We start from the raw sequence: 18047 nt of genomic DNA, 5'->3' as shown, positions 1-18047 counted from the left end.
CCTACCTCTCTCCCCCTGCTCCCTCTTGTTCTCCCCCCTCCTTGTTCTCTCCCGAGTGTGGAGGCAAGACAGTGATTGATCCAGGGGGAGGGCTGTCTCTGGTGCGTTTATGAACATGAGGCTGCCGTTCCTCATAGATTTTTAAATTAGTGGCAGCTTTGCCCCAAAGATGCGTTATTGACTGATGAAATAGAAGCTGAGCTCTAAACACTCACTCTTTCCCCAGAGTTTTCCCCAGTCTGGTAATTGAAAAAGTGTGAAGAGAGTGTGTGCGTGCACGTTTGTGCTCGCTGTATTCCTGTTTGCCTGTGCTGGAGAAAAATGAACGCTACTTGTTGGACTCGGGACTCAATTGAAGTATTAAGTACATCTTCATACCTTTTTATGTGATTTTAAAAATGGTTTGCTTTAAAATATTGTGAAAGCATATCCTCACAGTGTGTTATATGAGGGCCATATTAAAGTGCACCAGACATGAGAAACAGGGCCATTGCACCTCCCGTGGTGTTGACAGCGCCCAGTCTAACACAGTCCTTAGACTGTCTGTTGTCACACTGCTCACCTTGGTTGTCATTGCTCTCATCTTGGTACTGACCTCTTGTGGTAAGGGATCACAATTGCAATGTTCAAGCCTGCTTTTCCCAGTGGTGTTTTACAATGACAGACACCTCCATTGGTTTAGGATATGTCTTTCCTTAAAAAAAAAAGACTGGACAGATCTCAAGAAATGTATCACATTGTACAATGAGCAATAATGTTGAAAATCCATAGAACAAAGAGATGCCTTTATGACTTTTTTGACTAGTTCCAGAAATGATGTATAACTTGGCTACGTGACTGTCTGATATTCTATCAGATTGCGCTCAAAAGTATCTCCTGCTCAAGTAAATCTAGAAACCAGACTAAACGACTGAAGAAAACTCACCCTCTCCTCCCTCTCCCTCAGGCTTGGACATGGCCATCTTCTGTCTGCTGTGCGGGAAGCGTTTCCAGACACAGCCGGCACTGCAGCAGCACATGGAGGTCCACGCCGGCGTGCGCAGCTACATCTGCAGCGAGTGCAATCGCACCTTCCCCAGCCACACCGCTCTCAAACGCCACCTGCGCTCGCACACAGGTCAGTGGCAGTGGCAGAATACCGTTTGGTAGCAGCCATGTCAAGTCCCCATCTCCCCATCTCCCCTAGAGCACTAGGACACACACCTATAGGCCACTCATGTTTCCCCTGCAATAAACAGTCAACTCCAACTCCTTCTCTGACTACCCTACTAACACATGACACCGTCACAACATTGCGGAACGATTGTGAGAAGGTCGGTCAAGACGTTACCTTGTGCAATAATCACGTTTCCATCCAACCTTGTTATGCGAGTAAAGTCATGTCGTGTCAAAAGGAAAACGACAGCTGTTACGGAAACAGGAAGTGTCGGTACAATTTCACAAATGTCAACAGACAATTTGTTCGTTCGACATGGTGGGGAGCTTTTTGTGTCAAATGAATTCTGCAGCGATTGTGGTGGAAATGCTTTTATGTGAAAATATTGATCAAATATGAATGGAACCATATTACTTTAGGTTTTTCTATTTGGTCAATTAAAAGTTATAGGACAAAGTGCTTTTTATGTGCATTACGTCATCATGCACTGCTTTTTGTCCGCAACAAGTCTGTTTGATGGAAACAAAACTCTGGTGTGAAAATTTAATTTTTTTAAAAACAGATGTTTTAATATTTGCATGAAAATCTGTCAAATTGGATGGAAACCTAGCTATTGTTGTGATGTTGGGAAAGGTAATAATTAGACTTTTACGATGTGACAAGATAATTTGGCTATGTTGTGGCAACCAATTATGTCTAGTAGGCCACCATATATCCCAAACCAGGTGAAAGCAAGCCATAGACTTGCTAACAGCGAACAGGGAAAAGGTTGACAATACAATCCCCTCAGGTCAACAGCTGTAAAGGGATCCATATTTCTTATGAAGGCGTGATGAGCTGTCCCGTTAACAGACATGGGTGACAGTATATTTGACAAGTGGCGATGGCTCAGTAGCCCAACAGAAAGAAGAACCCAATGCAGTACTATCAGTCTAGAGATGCAGGTTGGCATTTATTGGGATGACTCATGTACTGGAGGCCGCTCTGTAGGACAGTCACTAGCTGGCACTGCCACAGTCATAAAATATTATTTTAAACCTAACCCTTACCTTAACCCTAACTTTAACCACCCTGCTAACTTTATACCTAACCTTATATTAAGAAATACAATCTAAATTTGGTTTAATGAATTTTTACGATATAGGCATTTTTGAGTTTGCTGTGGCCGATCTAGTGGAAATCGCTCAGGCCTGGCGCCAGGAGAGGATTCATCCCAATAAACGTCAACCTGTGTAGAGCCTGCAGGGCAACAGCACGTGTCGCACGGCATCATGTTCATGGCTCTGGCTGCGGAACATTGTTTCCTATTTAGGCCCATCTAACCCACTTCAAGTCTTCTTCCTAAAAGGAATCATGTTATCCCGGCTCAAAAAGACCGTGTTTCTACTTCCTAGTAGGCTAGTATACTATTGGCATGGCTGAGTGAACAAACATGGTGATCTGGTCATTTGGTGAATGAATATATGCCATGATCAAACAGAGCTGCTATTTACCTCAAGGCTGGTTTGTTGGTGAGGAAAGGCCATGTTAATACTATATGTTGTGATAGGACAAGACTGGAGAGCGAAATAGCCTGATGGATGAGGTGATTCAGGGAGAAGCCCCTTTACCTTGACAGAACATGAGAACATGGAAATGAATCTCATTTCGCTTGCAAAGGATGAACGGTCTCTCTCGCATCCCTTTTTTTTTCTCTGCGACCTTAAATAACAGTCTCACTGTCAGAGCTGATCTAGCTCAGTCTCACGGATAAATAATTGAAATGAATGCGGCGAGATGAGCGCAGCCGGCCTATTTACAAGCCGAGGCGCTGCATTTTAGCGCGAGTGACAAGACGGGGCGGTCCTGTATACTGTACCCGTGTGTCTGCTACTCTGCTTTCACTGCAAACATCGAGAGAGGACACGCGGACGGTCCCCACGCACGACTTGCTGAAATGTCATCCCAATCCCCATCTCGGCAGCAGCAGCCAGACACGGGCAGTGAGGCAGCAGCGTCTCGCTGCTTTGAACCTGATCCTCCGTAGGCGTGTATTAAATTACAATGAGCCAGTCGCAAGCACCCGTTTAATATTATGTGGGGGCCTTTGTCAAGGGATTAAAAAGTCGGCAAGACGCATAGTCACGGCGCCAGAAATAAGTCCTAATTTCCAGAAAAATGAAATAACTGACAATTCTTAAATATATTTGCCCTTTGATGATATAATAATCTTGTTCATGTTTTCTGTGTGTACTACGCAGTAGTAGGTTACTTGTTGTAAGAGCGCAATAGTCAAGCAGTCCATCTGTTGGTTGCCCTTTTCCAACAAGACCACGGTCATCTCCCTCATGTCTTCTGCCATCTACCTCACAGCTGCAAGCACAACAGCTAGAGCGAGTACAATATACACAGTATTAGCATGCTTGATACAGAGGTTGTTTCGGGAAAACGGATTGCTTTAGTAAGCAGCTTCGCTGATGTCACCTACTGTTTTGACATTGATTCAGTATTGAGGACAGAGAGAGGCAACCGATTTAATGATGCTTATTACAGTGAGTGTATCAATCTCCCAATGATTTATTTCCTGGAGAAGGGTAGACTAACCCCACAGTCTCTCTCTCCCTCACCATTTCCCTCTCACTTCTTCCGTTTTGTCTCTCTTCATCTGTCCCTCCCTATTTTCATTCTCTTTGATACGCTGTCTATCCCTCTCCCTCTTACTTCAGCTCTCTCCCTCCATCTCACTGTCCCTGAAACACACACACAGACACACTGTTGTACAATGGGGGCTCATAATGATGGCAGTCATGGCAGCCTCCTCTGTCCTTCCTCACTCCCTCCATCCTCCCTCCCCTCCGTGCTTGCAGACGCGTGCTGCGGCCCAGGCCCTCGTTAATATTCCGTTGTTGCGCAGCGGCCGCTTGTTTTTAAACTAGGGGCCCATTTGCAGCAGGGTGTTTTGTGTTTGCAGCTGTTTGATAGTGCCAGGCTAGAGAGGGAGAGGGAGAGATGGCCCTGGCAGTGACAGAGCCCCCTGATTTACAGCCGCTTATCGCATAATGAACCTGCCCTCGCCAGGGCCTGGGGAGAGGGGGGCTAGGCAGCAGGTGTCGAGGCAGCAGGTACACTGTCCGCGCCAGCACCCCCAGGGGGCATGGAAACGCAGGTGGCAGTGTCCGGGGTACCCAAGGGTCCACTCCCATACCACGGTTCTGCCTCGGTGTGCTGGGTCCTCATCTGTGCCCCCTCGCTGTCATTAGACCCCAGGCATTGTGTCTTCGATCCCAACAGGCATTGAAAGAGAGAGAGAGAGACTTCTGATTTACGATGCTGCATCTCCAGTGCCTGGGAGCTAATGGATTCCTGACAAAATTAAGTCCTGCCTGGCATTTGGATTGCGCAACACAATGTGATTATGGCATATTTTTTTTTCATGTCAAACATTGACTTTTTTCATAGGGAAGCAATGAAGTCCGCTCCCCTGCTAATAAGAATGACATTTTGAAGTGTTAGTTATATATGTAGTGTATGACTTATAACACATTGCCTATGTGCATTTGAAGGTACATAACCTTCCGTAGTCTGAGCACTGAGCATTAGCATGTTCTCCTCCGGATTGGTCTGGTTGGGGCTCAGCCTGCTTCTAATTAAAGGCAGGTGAATCTCAGCTCCATTATTATTCCTGTAGCGTCGCACGGGCCCCGCCGCGCTCTGTGATGGATTGTGATCTCTGCAGCAACTGAAACGCTAGAAAGAGCACAATGTCTTACAGCGGGAGCCGCTGATAACTTCATGCAGACAAATAAAGACTGTCACTTTTATAGATTTTTACCCTCCCCCTTCTCTCTTCATCCCTCCACTCTTGATTCTCCCTCTTTCTCTCTATATCTCTCACTTTTTCACTCTTTTTTGTCATTGCCCTCCCATTCAAAATTATCCCCTCAACCCGAAAGCCAAACTCTCTGGGCGCCCCCCCCAAACAGCCGCCGCGTGCAAAAGTGAATAGCATTTAGGGGTGCGTCTCCAATGAAAATACGTGCTGGAGGAAATTGACATTGTCTCTTAACGGGGGTGATGGGTGCCAGAGCATGACAGTACATAACGAGAAATGCAATTTATTCCTAGGCACGGTGCCGCTCGGACAGCCAGATAATGAAACGCGTAGGTCATTGGCGATGACTTAAACCTTCAGCGGCTGAGTGAAATGCATTAAATATCAAGAACATTACACGCCTGGCAGCGTGGCGCATCTGTAGTGGGGAGCGAATGATGTATGGGAGGCTGCTAGTCAGACACAGGAAAGCAATTAGTAGCCGAGCGCTGGAGAGAGCCCCCGCATATCATAATATCCCTGATTATTGACATCTGAATACCAATTACACGAGTGGCACCAGGGCGGCAAGGGTACAGTATTCTAATTTGACCTACACAAAGAGAGAACTTGAGAGTGGACTGGGAAAAAGAGGGGTGCTATCTCGTTAGTGTTAATAAGAATGTTTGAGTTCTGCCGCTGATAGCGCAGTGTGATTGTGAAGCTATGCTAGCCTTTGTCACGTGATTCATCTTCGCATTGAATAGAAAACCAATTGTACTTTTATTTCTGTATGGCCATTGACATATTTGTTGTCTATTTATTTTTTTGCATTTACATTTTGTCTATTTGCAGCCATAACACAAAGATATGAGTGGACTCCAATAGTTTTTTTTCCCCCTTCCCTTATCCCCCGTGTTCAGCAGGTGACCATCCATATGAGTGCGAGTTCTGCGGGAGCTGCTTCCGTGACGAGAGCACTCTGAAGGGCCACAAGCGCATCCACACCGGGGAAAAGCCCTACGAATGTAACGGCTGTGGGAAGAAGTTCAGCCTCAAGCACCAGCTGGAGACCCACTACCGTGTGCACACAGGTACTGTATGCATTGTTAGGTTCACAATGGACAGGAAAATCCACTCCATTTACACTGGAAATATGCCAATAGAATGTCAGCTTCCTAACACGGATAAAAATGTCGGCTCTGTTGCAGTGGGAAAATGTCAGCTATGATACACAGAAGAGCTTTCAACGAATAGAGTTAGTGTACTATACTAATAGTTTCTACCAGTAGTTCCCACTGGACACTAAGTCAAGACACTAGAGATCCGCCTCGGCTCCATAACTGATTGAGTTCACAGAAGGAGGGGAAGTGTATGTAAAATTGGCAATCTAATGTATGTGTTCGATAGTGTTATACTGGGCATTAAGAAGGGCTGGGATCAGTGTGTGTAGTAGAATGCGTACAGTAGATTGCTACAAGGCATGCTTTAAGCAGACTGTTTTTATGAATGATTCCAAGGGCCAGTAAACAGAACCTTGGTGAGGATCCTCTAAATTGACACCAGGTCTTTACAGCTTCATAAAGGTGTCAACCAGGTGTCAGTCAGTCTCAGGGACTTGTCACTCTTGTGTTGGCTGAATTTACATCCCCAAACATTAGGATTAGGGACATGTGCTGTTACTCTGGATTACTCAGGTTGCCTCGATGGGGGCACGCACACACACACAAACACACACACACACACACACACACACACACACACACACACACACACACACACACACACACACACACACATACACCACCTAGCCTCCAAGGGCTGCTGTTGAGCCAAGGCTTTACCCGCTCCAACCCCCCACCAAAACTCACCCCCGTCTTCCATTCAATAAGCCAGCTGTTAAGCCGCACTATCAAGGCAGCCTGTCAAATAATTGGCTTTTTCTCTCCCACCCCCCTTTTCCCTTTTGTGGGGGCCAGGGGCCTTCTTTTGCGGTGAGCCGGAGCGCACTGGAGATAACAAGAGCTAGTGACAAGCTCACAGTCAAAGGCCACCGCGCACAAAAGGGAGCCGCTTGATGAATCATCGACATTGGCAACCTCCCACCCTCCTTCCCCCTTCCCCCTTCCCGAGTCCCACCTGTCAATTGCAGATCAATACCAAGCCTCATTTGCAATTCATTATTGCCCGGTTATCTGAGGCGACCCTGTTTACAGTGTGGTTATTGTCAACACTGCTGACGTGTGAGGCCTCTGCAGGCAGCACGCCCCGTAATGACAGTCTTTTTGGCGTGGCTATTTGCATAGGCGGGTAAACACAACCTTGACCCCCTTTTCCTACGGGGGTCAGGTCCAATGCGTCGAAAAAATCAAACTATAAGAGTAGATGCAGCGACACACATATCCATCGGCAAGAAGCCTCTCTCTCTGTAACGTGGCACGAGCGTTGGCATCGTTCACGGCCCGATCACATGCGACACCTCATTTCAAATGCCGTTGGTAAAGGTCGGCATTTACATGTCTAATTTGCGCCTGTCGGATTCAGCGCTGGGGATTATTCCTCGCCATCACTCTAGTCATTTGCACGTTTAGGAGTTCTGGTCCTGAATATCACATGCACAGGAATGTAGAGGTTTTGGAACCGCCGAGAATCAAATGTAATCAAATTGAAGTTGTGATTTGGTGTTTAAAAATGGCATAGGTCCTTTTGTAATTGAAGTGTTAGCCATGTAGACGTGACAAAATGTACATCTGTATAATTGAATGCAGGGTTTGTAAAGGGTTTGGTTTGTAAAGCACATTATAGGGGCAGTTGAGAGATTTGATTTTAAAGCCATTTCTGCACAGCACCACTATATGAAATACCATTATCTACGATGACATACACTTTTCAATTTGGTCGTGGGGATTTTATAGACATGATAGTCATTGCTAATTGAGACCACTAGATATTTTTTATCTTCCTGCTAGCAAAAGTGTAGGAAGCTCTAAAAGAAAGTTGATACTTCAAGTCTGCCTTGTAAATGTATACTAAACAGTATACCCCCCTTTGCCCTCAGAACAGCCTCAATTCGTTGGGGTATGGATTCTACAAGGTGTTGAAAGCGTTCCACAGGGATGCTGGCCCATGTTGACTCCAATGCTTCCCACAGTTGTGTCAAGTTGGCTGGATGTCCTTTGGGTGGTGGACCATTCTTAATACCCACCGGAAACTGTTGTGCGTGAAAAACCCAGCAGCGTTGCAGTTCTTGGCACACTCAAACTGGTGCGCCTGGCACCTACAGTACTACCATACCCCGTTAAAAAGCTCGTACATTTTTTTGTCTTGCCCATTCACCCTCTGAATTGCACACATACACAATCCATGTCTCAAAAATCCTATTTTAATGTGTCCTCCCCTTCATCTACACTGATTGAAGTGGATTTAACAAGTGACATCAATAAGGGATCATAGTTTTCACCTGGATTCACCTGGTCAGTCTGTCATAGATAAAGCAGGTGTTCTTAATGTTTTGTACACTCAGTGTACATCGTCATATAGAGTTCCCTTCCTCAGCCTGACGTTGTTCTTGTTGTTGTTGTTGTCGTCACCCTCCCCAGGTGAGAAGCCGTTTGAGTGCAAGCTGTGCCACCAGCGATCTAGGGACTACTCGGCCATGATCAAACACCTGCGCACCCACAACGGAGCGTCGCCCTACCAATGCACCATCTGCCTTGAGTACTGCCCCAGCCTCTCGGCCATGCAGAAGCACATGAAGGGCCACAAGCCCGAAGATGTCCCCCCAGACTGGAGGATAGAGAAGACCTACCTGTACCTCTGCTATGTCTGAGACCTCCAGACGACAGCCCGGGGGAAGGAAGACAGGCAGAGGAGGAGGATGGGGCTGAGGAAGGAAGGGGCTGAGGAAGGAAGGGGAGGATGAGGAGAAGGAGGAGGAGGACGAGGCCTGTGGCGAAGAAGTCAAGCGAGATAATCCATGAGATGGAAGCACAGGCGGTTTTTGAATGCGAAGAGAGCGAATGAGCAGAGGGCAAAGGTGGACACAGTGAGGAAAAGGGCTGGGCTAGGCGCAGGAAAACTGAGGTTCTGACCGAGAGGACATTTCCCCTTAAAATTCATGTCGTTCAGTACATCTATCTATGTTTTGTTTGGAGTTGTCAAATTGCCTAACACAGAACCCGTCGGTATGTCGATGGAGTTGTCCTTAAGTCTACCCACAGACTTAAGAGATGTCACCCAAGCCACACTTGTAACTGAACTGATTCTCAAAGGCTATCTGAACCCACACCTCCCCATCATTTTGACCACTGGCTCTCCCTAAATGTAGTTTTGACATGGAATGGAATTGTATCCTACTGTAACTTGGGTGGGTCATTGCTCTCGTTCCATGACACAGTACTACAGATCCCCTCCTGATTTGATTGGATTAAACTGGACACCAAGTCATGTTCTGCTTGAGGAACATGTTGCAGTTGGCCACTACCCAAGCCATTGTTTACCAGAGTGCTCCAAAATGGAGTCTTCAGACCTGGTGGAGAGCACTGGGGGAGAGCACACAGAGCACTTAGGACCCTATAGTGGAGTAGTGCCATTCAGATAGCCCCCGAGAATCAGAGCCTACGGGCCAGACCATGTGGCACATTTCAGCCAGCCCTATGGAAAAATAGCACCATTTATTGTACTGCATTAGCCGAAGCGAAGTTGAATTTGATTGGGGCACAACACCTTCGTACCCACGCAGAGGGTTGTCTTTTGTACAGCAAGGGAGATGAACAGAGGATGATATTCCCATATCGGTCAGGTTTCACCGGGAACCTCTTGAGAGTCAAACCATGACTGTCAATTTTTTCATCTCTGTATCTTTGGCTCCGCATCATAGTTTATCATAGCTTCATTGCACAGGTAAAGACACATTACGACGACAGTCTCTGTTTGATGTTTATATCAGATCTATTTTTGAGGGGTTTGCTCGCTGCGAAGCCGCTGTTCTTTTATCTCTTAAACCATAAATCTCTATACAGCATTAACTGGAGATGTTAATTTTTTCCCCGTTATAGATACTGGACTGATATTAATATACGTTTAACCAGATTATCATCAATTACACTAAGATTTAGTACATGGACTGACTCATAACATTTAACGATTTTCTCACATTAATAATCTCATAATCTCTATATGCCATTGTGATGGAGACCAAAATGACAAAGGCTGCTGTGGATTGCTCCAAGGGGTGGTCGTAATGCCTTCATAATGCAATTATAAGGAGATATGGCACCTGTTACAACAGGACATATATACTGTTATGTCGCGTGAAACCATAAATGTGACACCAGGTGGAAAATTGTGTTTCATGCGCAATTGTAACAGTGCTATATCAGTTGTCATAAGTGTCAAATATGTTGTCATAAGTTGTCGTAACCTGTTACGACAAGCATTATATCTGTTCATATGGCAGCATAATGAAGACATTATGAGCACCACTGTCAGTTCAGTGTTACCATGGTAATCACATATCTGAATGATTAGCGGGAGAGGGGGGTGGGTGGCTTCACTGATTGGAAGAGACATGGCCTGCCCAGCCCAGGGGGCGACCAGTAAGAAGACAGAATAAATCAACTCTTTATATATGGTTTTGTTCCTTCGCTTTGTCTGTGTTTCCTATTATGTCTTGATTTAGCTCAGCACATTGTACTTGAATTACCTCGTTTTTTTGTGACCTCATGTGCTTGTGTTTTTATTTCTTGTATTGTTTTTTGTGTGTGTGTGTGTGTGTGTGTGTGTGTGTGTGTGTCCGAAAGCTGCGTTGTTGCGCGAGGGAGATGTGACAAAGCAATGTGTACGCGAAAATTAAGTGCCACGGTGAAAAGAGATTTTTATTGTTGTGTATTTTTGTGCATTATTGTTACCAAACTTGGTATTTTTTTATGAACCTTGCTTGTTGAAAAGCTGGTGGGATCGGTCATTGTTTAAAAGCTACCTCTAAGTTGTTTTGTTTGAATTTTTGCAAAAGCACATTTGTTTTCTGTGTGTTTTGCATTATTGCATCATTGCAACTTCATCTCATGCTTTCAAGTGTTGATTTATTGTCTTTTCACATCTGTAAGTGACATTTATATAAAGGGTAAGAGATGGTAGATATTGTTAGAAAAAAATTAAAATTAAACAAGTGTTTATTCTTCTCTTACAGTCTGCGTCCGTCCTCCCCTTACAGTAACCTTAAGAGCAGAGAAGAGATTTTAAGGCCTTAAGTATGGGGTAAGAGGGATGAACGCAGTAGAAGAAGAAATAGTACTTATAAGAGTTTAAAAAAGCATTAAACTTGAAAATATGTGAATAGAATTGTAGTTTTGTAATGTGAAAAAAAGAAGGTCATGTACACAGCGATGTAGTGTGCCCTGGACAATTGGGACTGCAAGTGGTAATCAAAGAAGAAAGGAAGGTTAGGAAAAAAAGAGATCCTCTTGGTCGACAATTTCTCTCAAAGGAGTGTATTCCTGAACAAGAGCCAACAGAGGCAGTTTGATATATAAAAATGGTGATATTTTTGTATTCGGTGTCAGTCCCTTCCCATTTGTCGAGTTTCAGCAGGGCAAATATTTGTATTTCTTCTTTTTTTTACCTCGTTTTTTTTCCTCTGGTTTTGAATCTTTTGCCTTGCTCCTCTTTGGTAATGTTGGACGTATGTATGTGTGTGTGTGTGTGTGAACATGTTGTATGTAGTAAGTGTTGCTTTCTGGATGTCAATGCATTGTAGGTGAAGGACTAAATCTGCCAAAAAAAATAAAAGAGATCATTCAAAATGGATGGCTGGGAGGCTGCCGTCGATCAATTAGTACACGTCATTCACAGTTTTATTGTCAACATTTAGTTTTTGTACTTGAAGTGACAAAAAAAGGATGACATGGTCATAGTGGCCCATGGTTGTCTCGTCACTGATTCTCCAACACTGTGAGCTGAGGGCTTTCCCTCGTCCAATTTTCACCAGAATAATAACTTCAGTCACCATTCAGTGTGGCAGGCCAGAGAGCCCGAAACGATCACATCACACTTCAATGACTAGAGGTATTCAATCACATGCTCTTATTGTTGTCTGAATGTTTTATACTTTTTGGTGTGTGTGTGTGTGTGTGTGTGTGCATAAATGAAAGTGCGTGTGCGTGTATTAATGAAAAATGCACTAATCAGATACAAAATAAAAAACAATGCTCTATGCTACTTTTCTCTCGACATGTTGAAAGAAAACACATTGGTATTGATATAGTTCTTCCCTCAATGTTACTCTGTTTCTGTAATATCTTTGTGCCTAAAATGGAAATTGTTCAACAAAAATGTCCATCTATATCTGCTTAGTTTCTGTACTTTCAGAAGATAATAAATGGTGTCTCCAGCACTCTAGGGATGTCATGACGATTTGAGATGACCTGATTTTCTGATTTAGAATCAAAAAGGAGCTGTCATCTAGGACTGCTTTAGCCTAAAATTGGTAGTGGGCAAAACCACCTTTTGATGTTTAGTTTTTTGTTCTTCGTCTGTAATTGACACCCAAAAGCAATGTAATTCATTTACGCACAAACAGCAAGGAAGAAAAATGTCAATTTAAAGATGATAGAACAGTCCCGGGCCATGGAAATAGTATGCATTTTTTGTTTTCAATCTGTTCTGAAGGACATTTGCCTGTTCATTTTGGAAATCAAAGTCAAAGTTTGTTTTTCATTTGATAATATTTTGTTGTCAGCAACAGGTTTGCTGAGCAGTTAATGTCCTTCCAACCACTTTGGCAGCTTGTCAAAACCATAGTGTTGCCCCAGCTTAACATTAGGACTTTTCTGTTAAGTACTTGTTTCCAAATTGCATTAAAAAAATATATTTTTTAAAGCTGTACGAAATCATGGCATCCCTGGAGTAGGCACTCTGTGTTTCAGTGTGGTGTTCTAGAACGAGTAGCCATTTTATGCAGTGTTGCCATGCATGTGCCATTTGAGGTCTAAACTAAACTGTTTGAGTAACAAAGCACCAAGACATTGTCTTTTTTATATTGGCACTGAGGACCAATTGCCCTGTCGGACCAAGCATTACAAAGCTTTTTATGTAACAAAGCTTTCTCTCTCTTTCTCTGGCTTGTCTGTGATTTTGTTTCTTTCTTCCTTGTTGTGACAGCACAAGTGCCAGTCGAGTTGCTCTGTATTAAGAAAATAGTGTTTTTATGATTTGAATTGTTATAGTTTTCGTCTACCTCAGCACCTAATCTTAGCCTAATCTTAGAAGGTGCCCAATTATTATTTTATTTTTCTCTTTTTTTTGTTGTCATTTGTATAAAAATGATTTTGTTTTGCATTAGAGCTTTGCCAAGGTCCTCTGTCTTTTCCAGCGACGTGCTGTGTCTGTGATCCTGCTTCCCATGTGCGAGTTGTGCCACGGATCCCAGCATCTGTCTGTTGATTTAGAGTGGTTTTTCTTTCAGTTTAGGATCAGACACATCTCTTTGTAACATTTCAGTGTTCTCTGATGGAGTGTAAAAAAAAAAAAAATAAATAAAAGAGATTAAATGCTGCAGGTTTTCTTCTCCATGTTGTCACTAAGTACATTTTGTGCCTTCGATAGTGAAAGATAATATTTTTTACATCCTAACAGTAGATTGTTTTGTAGTGAACATTTTTTGTATTTTTATTTATGAGTCTCATATGGAAAATAACAATGTTCAGTTGTATACCTTCAATCTGCAGTTAGAAAATAAATAAAAAATCGACTTGAGTTTGTCTGCCTGTTTTCTAATGTGGTGCTTCCCTTCTCGTTCTGGGTGACCCATTCCTGATATGCTATGTGGACTCTTCAGGTGCCTACCATACGTTGTTGATGCTAAGAATAATGACAGGTTTACAGAATACACAGCATCTTGGAGAGCCATACTGCAGGTATGTTTTGTTATGCAGAACTGTGAGTGTCTGTCTGGCTGTCTACATGTGTGCTCTTTTGTGCGTTTGTGAGAGTGTGTGTGTGTGTGTGTGTGTTGCTTTGGAGTGTACGTCATCCCTTTCACTGTTTTCCATTCCAGAGAGTTTCAAGAGCGTCTGCCGCCGGGCTTTCAAAAGCATCTCTGTAAACAGGGGTAACAACCATGAAGTCTCTTGGAAGACTGATGCTGCGGCTGAAAAATGAAGATGCATAGACCTTCCCCCGTGAGATTCTGCCCAGCTTCACCACCTCTCACATCTGAAGGCAGCAGCTTTTCTAATTCAACACTTCTCTCCTCATCTACCATCCCACTTTTTTCTGCACACCCAAAAAATATTGGTCTTGATCCTCACCCCTCTTGTCAATAGTGGAGTTCTTTCACCCCTTTAGTCAATTTCTTTAAGAGCACCAGAGGAACTGGAATTACGGTGATTTGAATAAGTCAGTTGGTCTACGGAGGTAGTTCCATATTACACTGGTGTTGGGGAAGACACATATTGTACTCACTGCCCAGGTCTTATATGCCTTTAGTCACTTAAGTCCCCTAATGCCAGAAAAGCCATGCGAAGCAGAAGGTATTAAATCAAGTCCAATAAATTGAGTAATATGCTGCAGCTGCCACTTCTTTGACTAGTGTCCCTATATTCCCTGTGGCTGCTTTGAAATGGCTCTCCACTACCGGAGCTCTGTTGGATATGGTGTGAGTGGGCTGTTAAGTGCAGCACTGACTAGATGATCCACTACAGGAGGCTGATGCAAAGCCATGTTACACTGCATCTGAAGAGGTCATTTGTGTTGGTCACAGCAGCATCCCCTGCTGTTGAGCTGTAGCGAAAAGCCTCTTGAGTAAGAACATGGCCAGTGTTGTGTCTGGAATACATCTACCAGTTAGCAGACAGTAGTGCCATGGGTGGATGTGTTCCGCATGTTGAATGACCAGATCGGTATTTTCTAACCGAGACAGTAGTCTGTTAAAATGGAACCGAACGTGTCGGTGCTTGACTCACCAACCATGTCTGTCCTATATTCCTCTCCCATTATGAGGTCATAAATGCTATCATTAGATATGCAGGGCGCAAGCCATTATTGCTGCCGCCCTGATCGTTGCTAGAGGGGAAACGAGGCGAGACACAAATGGTTCTGCTTTTCTGTGCTTGTATGAAGAGATACAAACATTAACCAAACTGAGCTGCCTCTTTCTGCTGGGCTTTAGTTGTCCTTATGACGCAGCTCACTTTCTATCCATCTTCCTCTCTCTCGAATATATAATATTCTTCTTTATGTATATGCCGTTTATCGGACGGTTTTATCCAAAGCGTCTAACAGTCATGCGCATATACATTTTACGTATGGGTGGCCCCGGGAATCAAACCAACAATCCTGACATTTGCAAGCGCCATGCTTTACCAACTGAGCCATACAGGATCATCTCGCTCTATTTTCCTCTTTCTATCATTCTTCCTTCCCCAACTGTCTCACTCTGTTTATTTGGAACCATGTTGCTTTGAAAGGTCTGTCCAGTTGGCCCAGCCAAACAACATTACACCTCAGAGCAGCACCCCAACAGACTGATGAGCAACTTGTCTAGACACTCCAAACACCACAGAACAGACTTAGACATCCTTATTTTCCAAACCACTACCATCACATTCACTTCAACATTATTATTTCAAAGTGCTGTGCTCATTAGACAGGTATTATAATATATAGTATTACAGTATTATAGCAACCTGCATAATAGGGGTCACCATTGTTTCTCCTCCCAGAGATGTGAGCGCTTTCAACTCCCTTATAGCTGACCTAACCAGGTTAATAAAGCCAGGAGAACTCGCCGTCTGTTTTGGCGCAAACAAGAGACCAGAGGTTCTCCTTCGACTCCCCATTATAGCTGGCAGCCCTCTCCCTTCCCAGCATGCTTTGAGGAATATGGGCAGCATATGCAGGCCCTGACCTTTCCCTTCAGAAGGATCAGCTAATGAGGTACCTCTCTTTTGCTATCCACTCCCTCCTCCAACGACCTCTGCATATCAAACCCAATGTGGCGAGTTGGCCTATCTTGGTTGTTTTAAGAGTATTTGGCAATTTAGGGAAAGAGTGGGAAATGATCAGCTGTTGCTGATTATGTTCCTTCATGAACAGGACACCATGAGTTTGGTTTGATCCCAGGTCACATGGGCCCAATCAACCAACATCCCCACTCTGCTCTGTATTAGAAACAGAGCAGAGTGGGGATGTTGGTTCATTGGGCCCATGTGACCCTGAGAGGGCGCGGGGCTTTGTGTGTGTGTGTGTGTGGGGCCAGGGGGTCCCATATTTATGTGCTCTTTGACACCAGTATGATCGAATGGATAGAGAAGGGTTCAGACAGTAGGTCTGTTGAATGGAGGGCAAACAGTCTTGTCCAAATCACTGGGATTGTTTTCTCAGCTAAGCCTGGCCTGTAGGCGTGAACCTCCCCCTACCCCAGGCATTGATCCAGCCTCGGAGAGGAGAGAGCCAAACAATATGACTACCGCTGTAAATTTACTGTACTACAGCAAGCGACCTGAGCAACATGGAACTGAACTGTTCTGTGTTGTTCATGTTGTTGCTGTTGTGGTAGATCTAGTTTTGCATGGTTTTTGTAATCACTGAACTGGTTGGTGAATGTGTTGGATGAGGATTAAAAAGTTACATTCAATGGCCACAATATGAAGTTATAATGCATGACAAAAAAGTTGTGAGGCTTCAATTTTTTATTTGTAGTTTATTTAAAGATGTTCTTTATGGAGATGATAACAGAACAAGAGGTCTATAGCTTCATTGCAATTTGGAGTTGTCTTATGAACTAACTTACCTGTTGCATTGTTTTAGTAACACTGGTGTGAAAATGACTTGTCCCTCTATGTGTTCCTGCACTCCTTCGGGGTAGTACTGGTTAATGCTGGTAATAGGTCCCTCTAGTGTTGATTTGGTGTACTATCGTATATTTGTATAGATGGTAGGCTAAAGTCAGATGTAGGGATAAAACATTTGGTTAACTTTCTAAAAAAAAAAATGTAAAAGGTTTGAAAGATTTCCCAGTTGGAAGATTCCCGGAATCAGGAGGGAATAATCAGGAAATCTGGAATTCTTCAAACAGGATTTGTGTAAAATTGATAGTTACCAGAATTGTGCAGCCCCAGTCCACCCTATTTGGTTTTAACTGAATTATTTTCCCAAAAATAGACAAGCTATTAAACGTTTGGGACCATGCTTATTTATGGCAATACTCATAAGATTTTCTGTGTTGTTTTTTATTACCATTTCGGAATGTTTACTGTCATTTGTTTTAGAATTGCAGAATAAGAACAGTGATAGCAGGAGTCATTAAAACACAATTTATACATATCAGACATTTCAGAGATGTTCTTATCCAAGCTTCACACTGATAAACTTCTTTATAGCTAAAAATCAACCCCCAGGGGAAATAAAACAGTCAACTGTATCCCTAAACCATTTTATGAGTACATCTTTAACTGTCTATTGAGTGACAAGCACATAGTCTTTTTCCTCTGTCTGTATCAGCCAGCCAGGCAGAGTACTGAACTAAAAGGCCCAGACCCAGTGCCCGCTTCAGCCTGGATCCTCATTGATTGTATTGGGATCGATGCTCCCATTAACTGTGGAACAGTTTTAGGCTTTAATTATGTAGGGTGTCAATGGCATTTATCCTATCAGGGCACACCCGCCGAGTGTATTTTCCAGTAAGGCCAAAATCTTTACGATTAGTACATTAGTGTCAGTCTGCGGGCTAGGGCCATCCCTGGGAGGGATTAATAATACCCATACCACAGCTGGACTAGAGCATGAGGGGGGGGGGGGGGGGTAGTGCTGGGCAGAGAACTACTGTGCCACCCTGTGGTTAGTGTGGTGTATTGTAGTCACTTCTCTGGCGCCTTAAACCCTAACCGACAATGTCCACATAAGGTGGACAATTACTTTATTTTCACCTCCCACTTAAATGTGGACATTGGCCATATTAAGGAAATTCAGACCTTCAACGGAAAAGCTTAAAACAAACAAACTGTGTCCAGGATTCAATTCAAAACCACGCTATAGACCACTTGACATTTAAAGGCAATTTCCAATTGAGCCGACATCTGCAGCATTTTCCTTGAATGCGTT

General features: G+C 43.8%; 1 protein-coding gene across 3 annotated transcripts in view; it reads left to right on the top strand.

Moving 5' to 3' along the window:
- The window catches only part of LOC110537608 (zinc finger and BTB domain-containing protein 16-A), a 121972-nt gene extending 108270 nt beyond the window's left edge, over positions 1-13702 (top strand). Inside the window, exons 5-7 of one of the 3 annotated variants that reach the window (XM_036937566.1) lie at positions 947-1117; positions 5870-6040; positions 8546-13702. In XM_036937566.1, coding sequence (XP_036793461.1) covers positions 947-1117; positions 5870-6040; positions 8546-8775 — 572 coding nt within the window. In that variant the 3' untranslated portion in view covers positions 8776-13702. The remainder of the gene's footprint in view (positions 1-946; positions 1118-5869; positions 6041-8545) is intronic. The other 2 variants (XM_036937568.1, XM_036937567.1) reach the window with 2 other exon arrangements.
- The last annotated feature ends 4345 nt before the right edge of the window (positions 13703-18047 follow it).

This window comes from Oncorhynchus mykiss, chromosome 12 (assembly GCF_013265735.2).
Source record: "Oncorhynchus mykiss isolate Arlee chromosome 12, USDA_OmykA_1.1, whole genome shotgun sequence".
Taxonomy (NCBI): domain Eukaryota; kingdom Metazoa; phylum Chordata; class Actinopteri; order Salmoniformes; family Salmonidae; genus Oncorhynchus; species Oncorhynchus mykiss.
The sequence above is the reverse complement of the archived record's forward strand: the minus strand, read 5'-3'. Positions and strand labels throughout refer to the sequence as shown.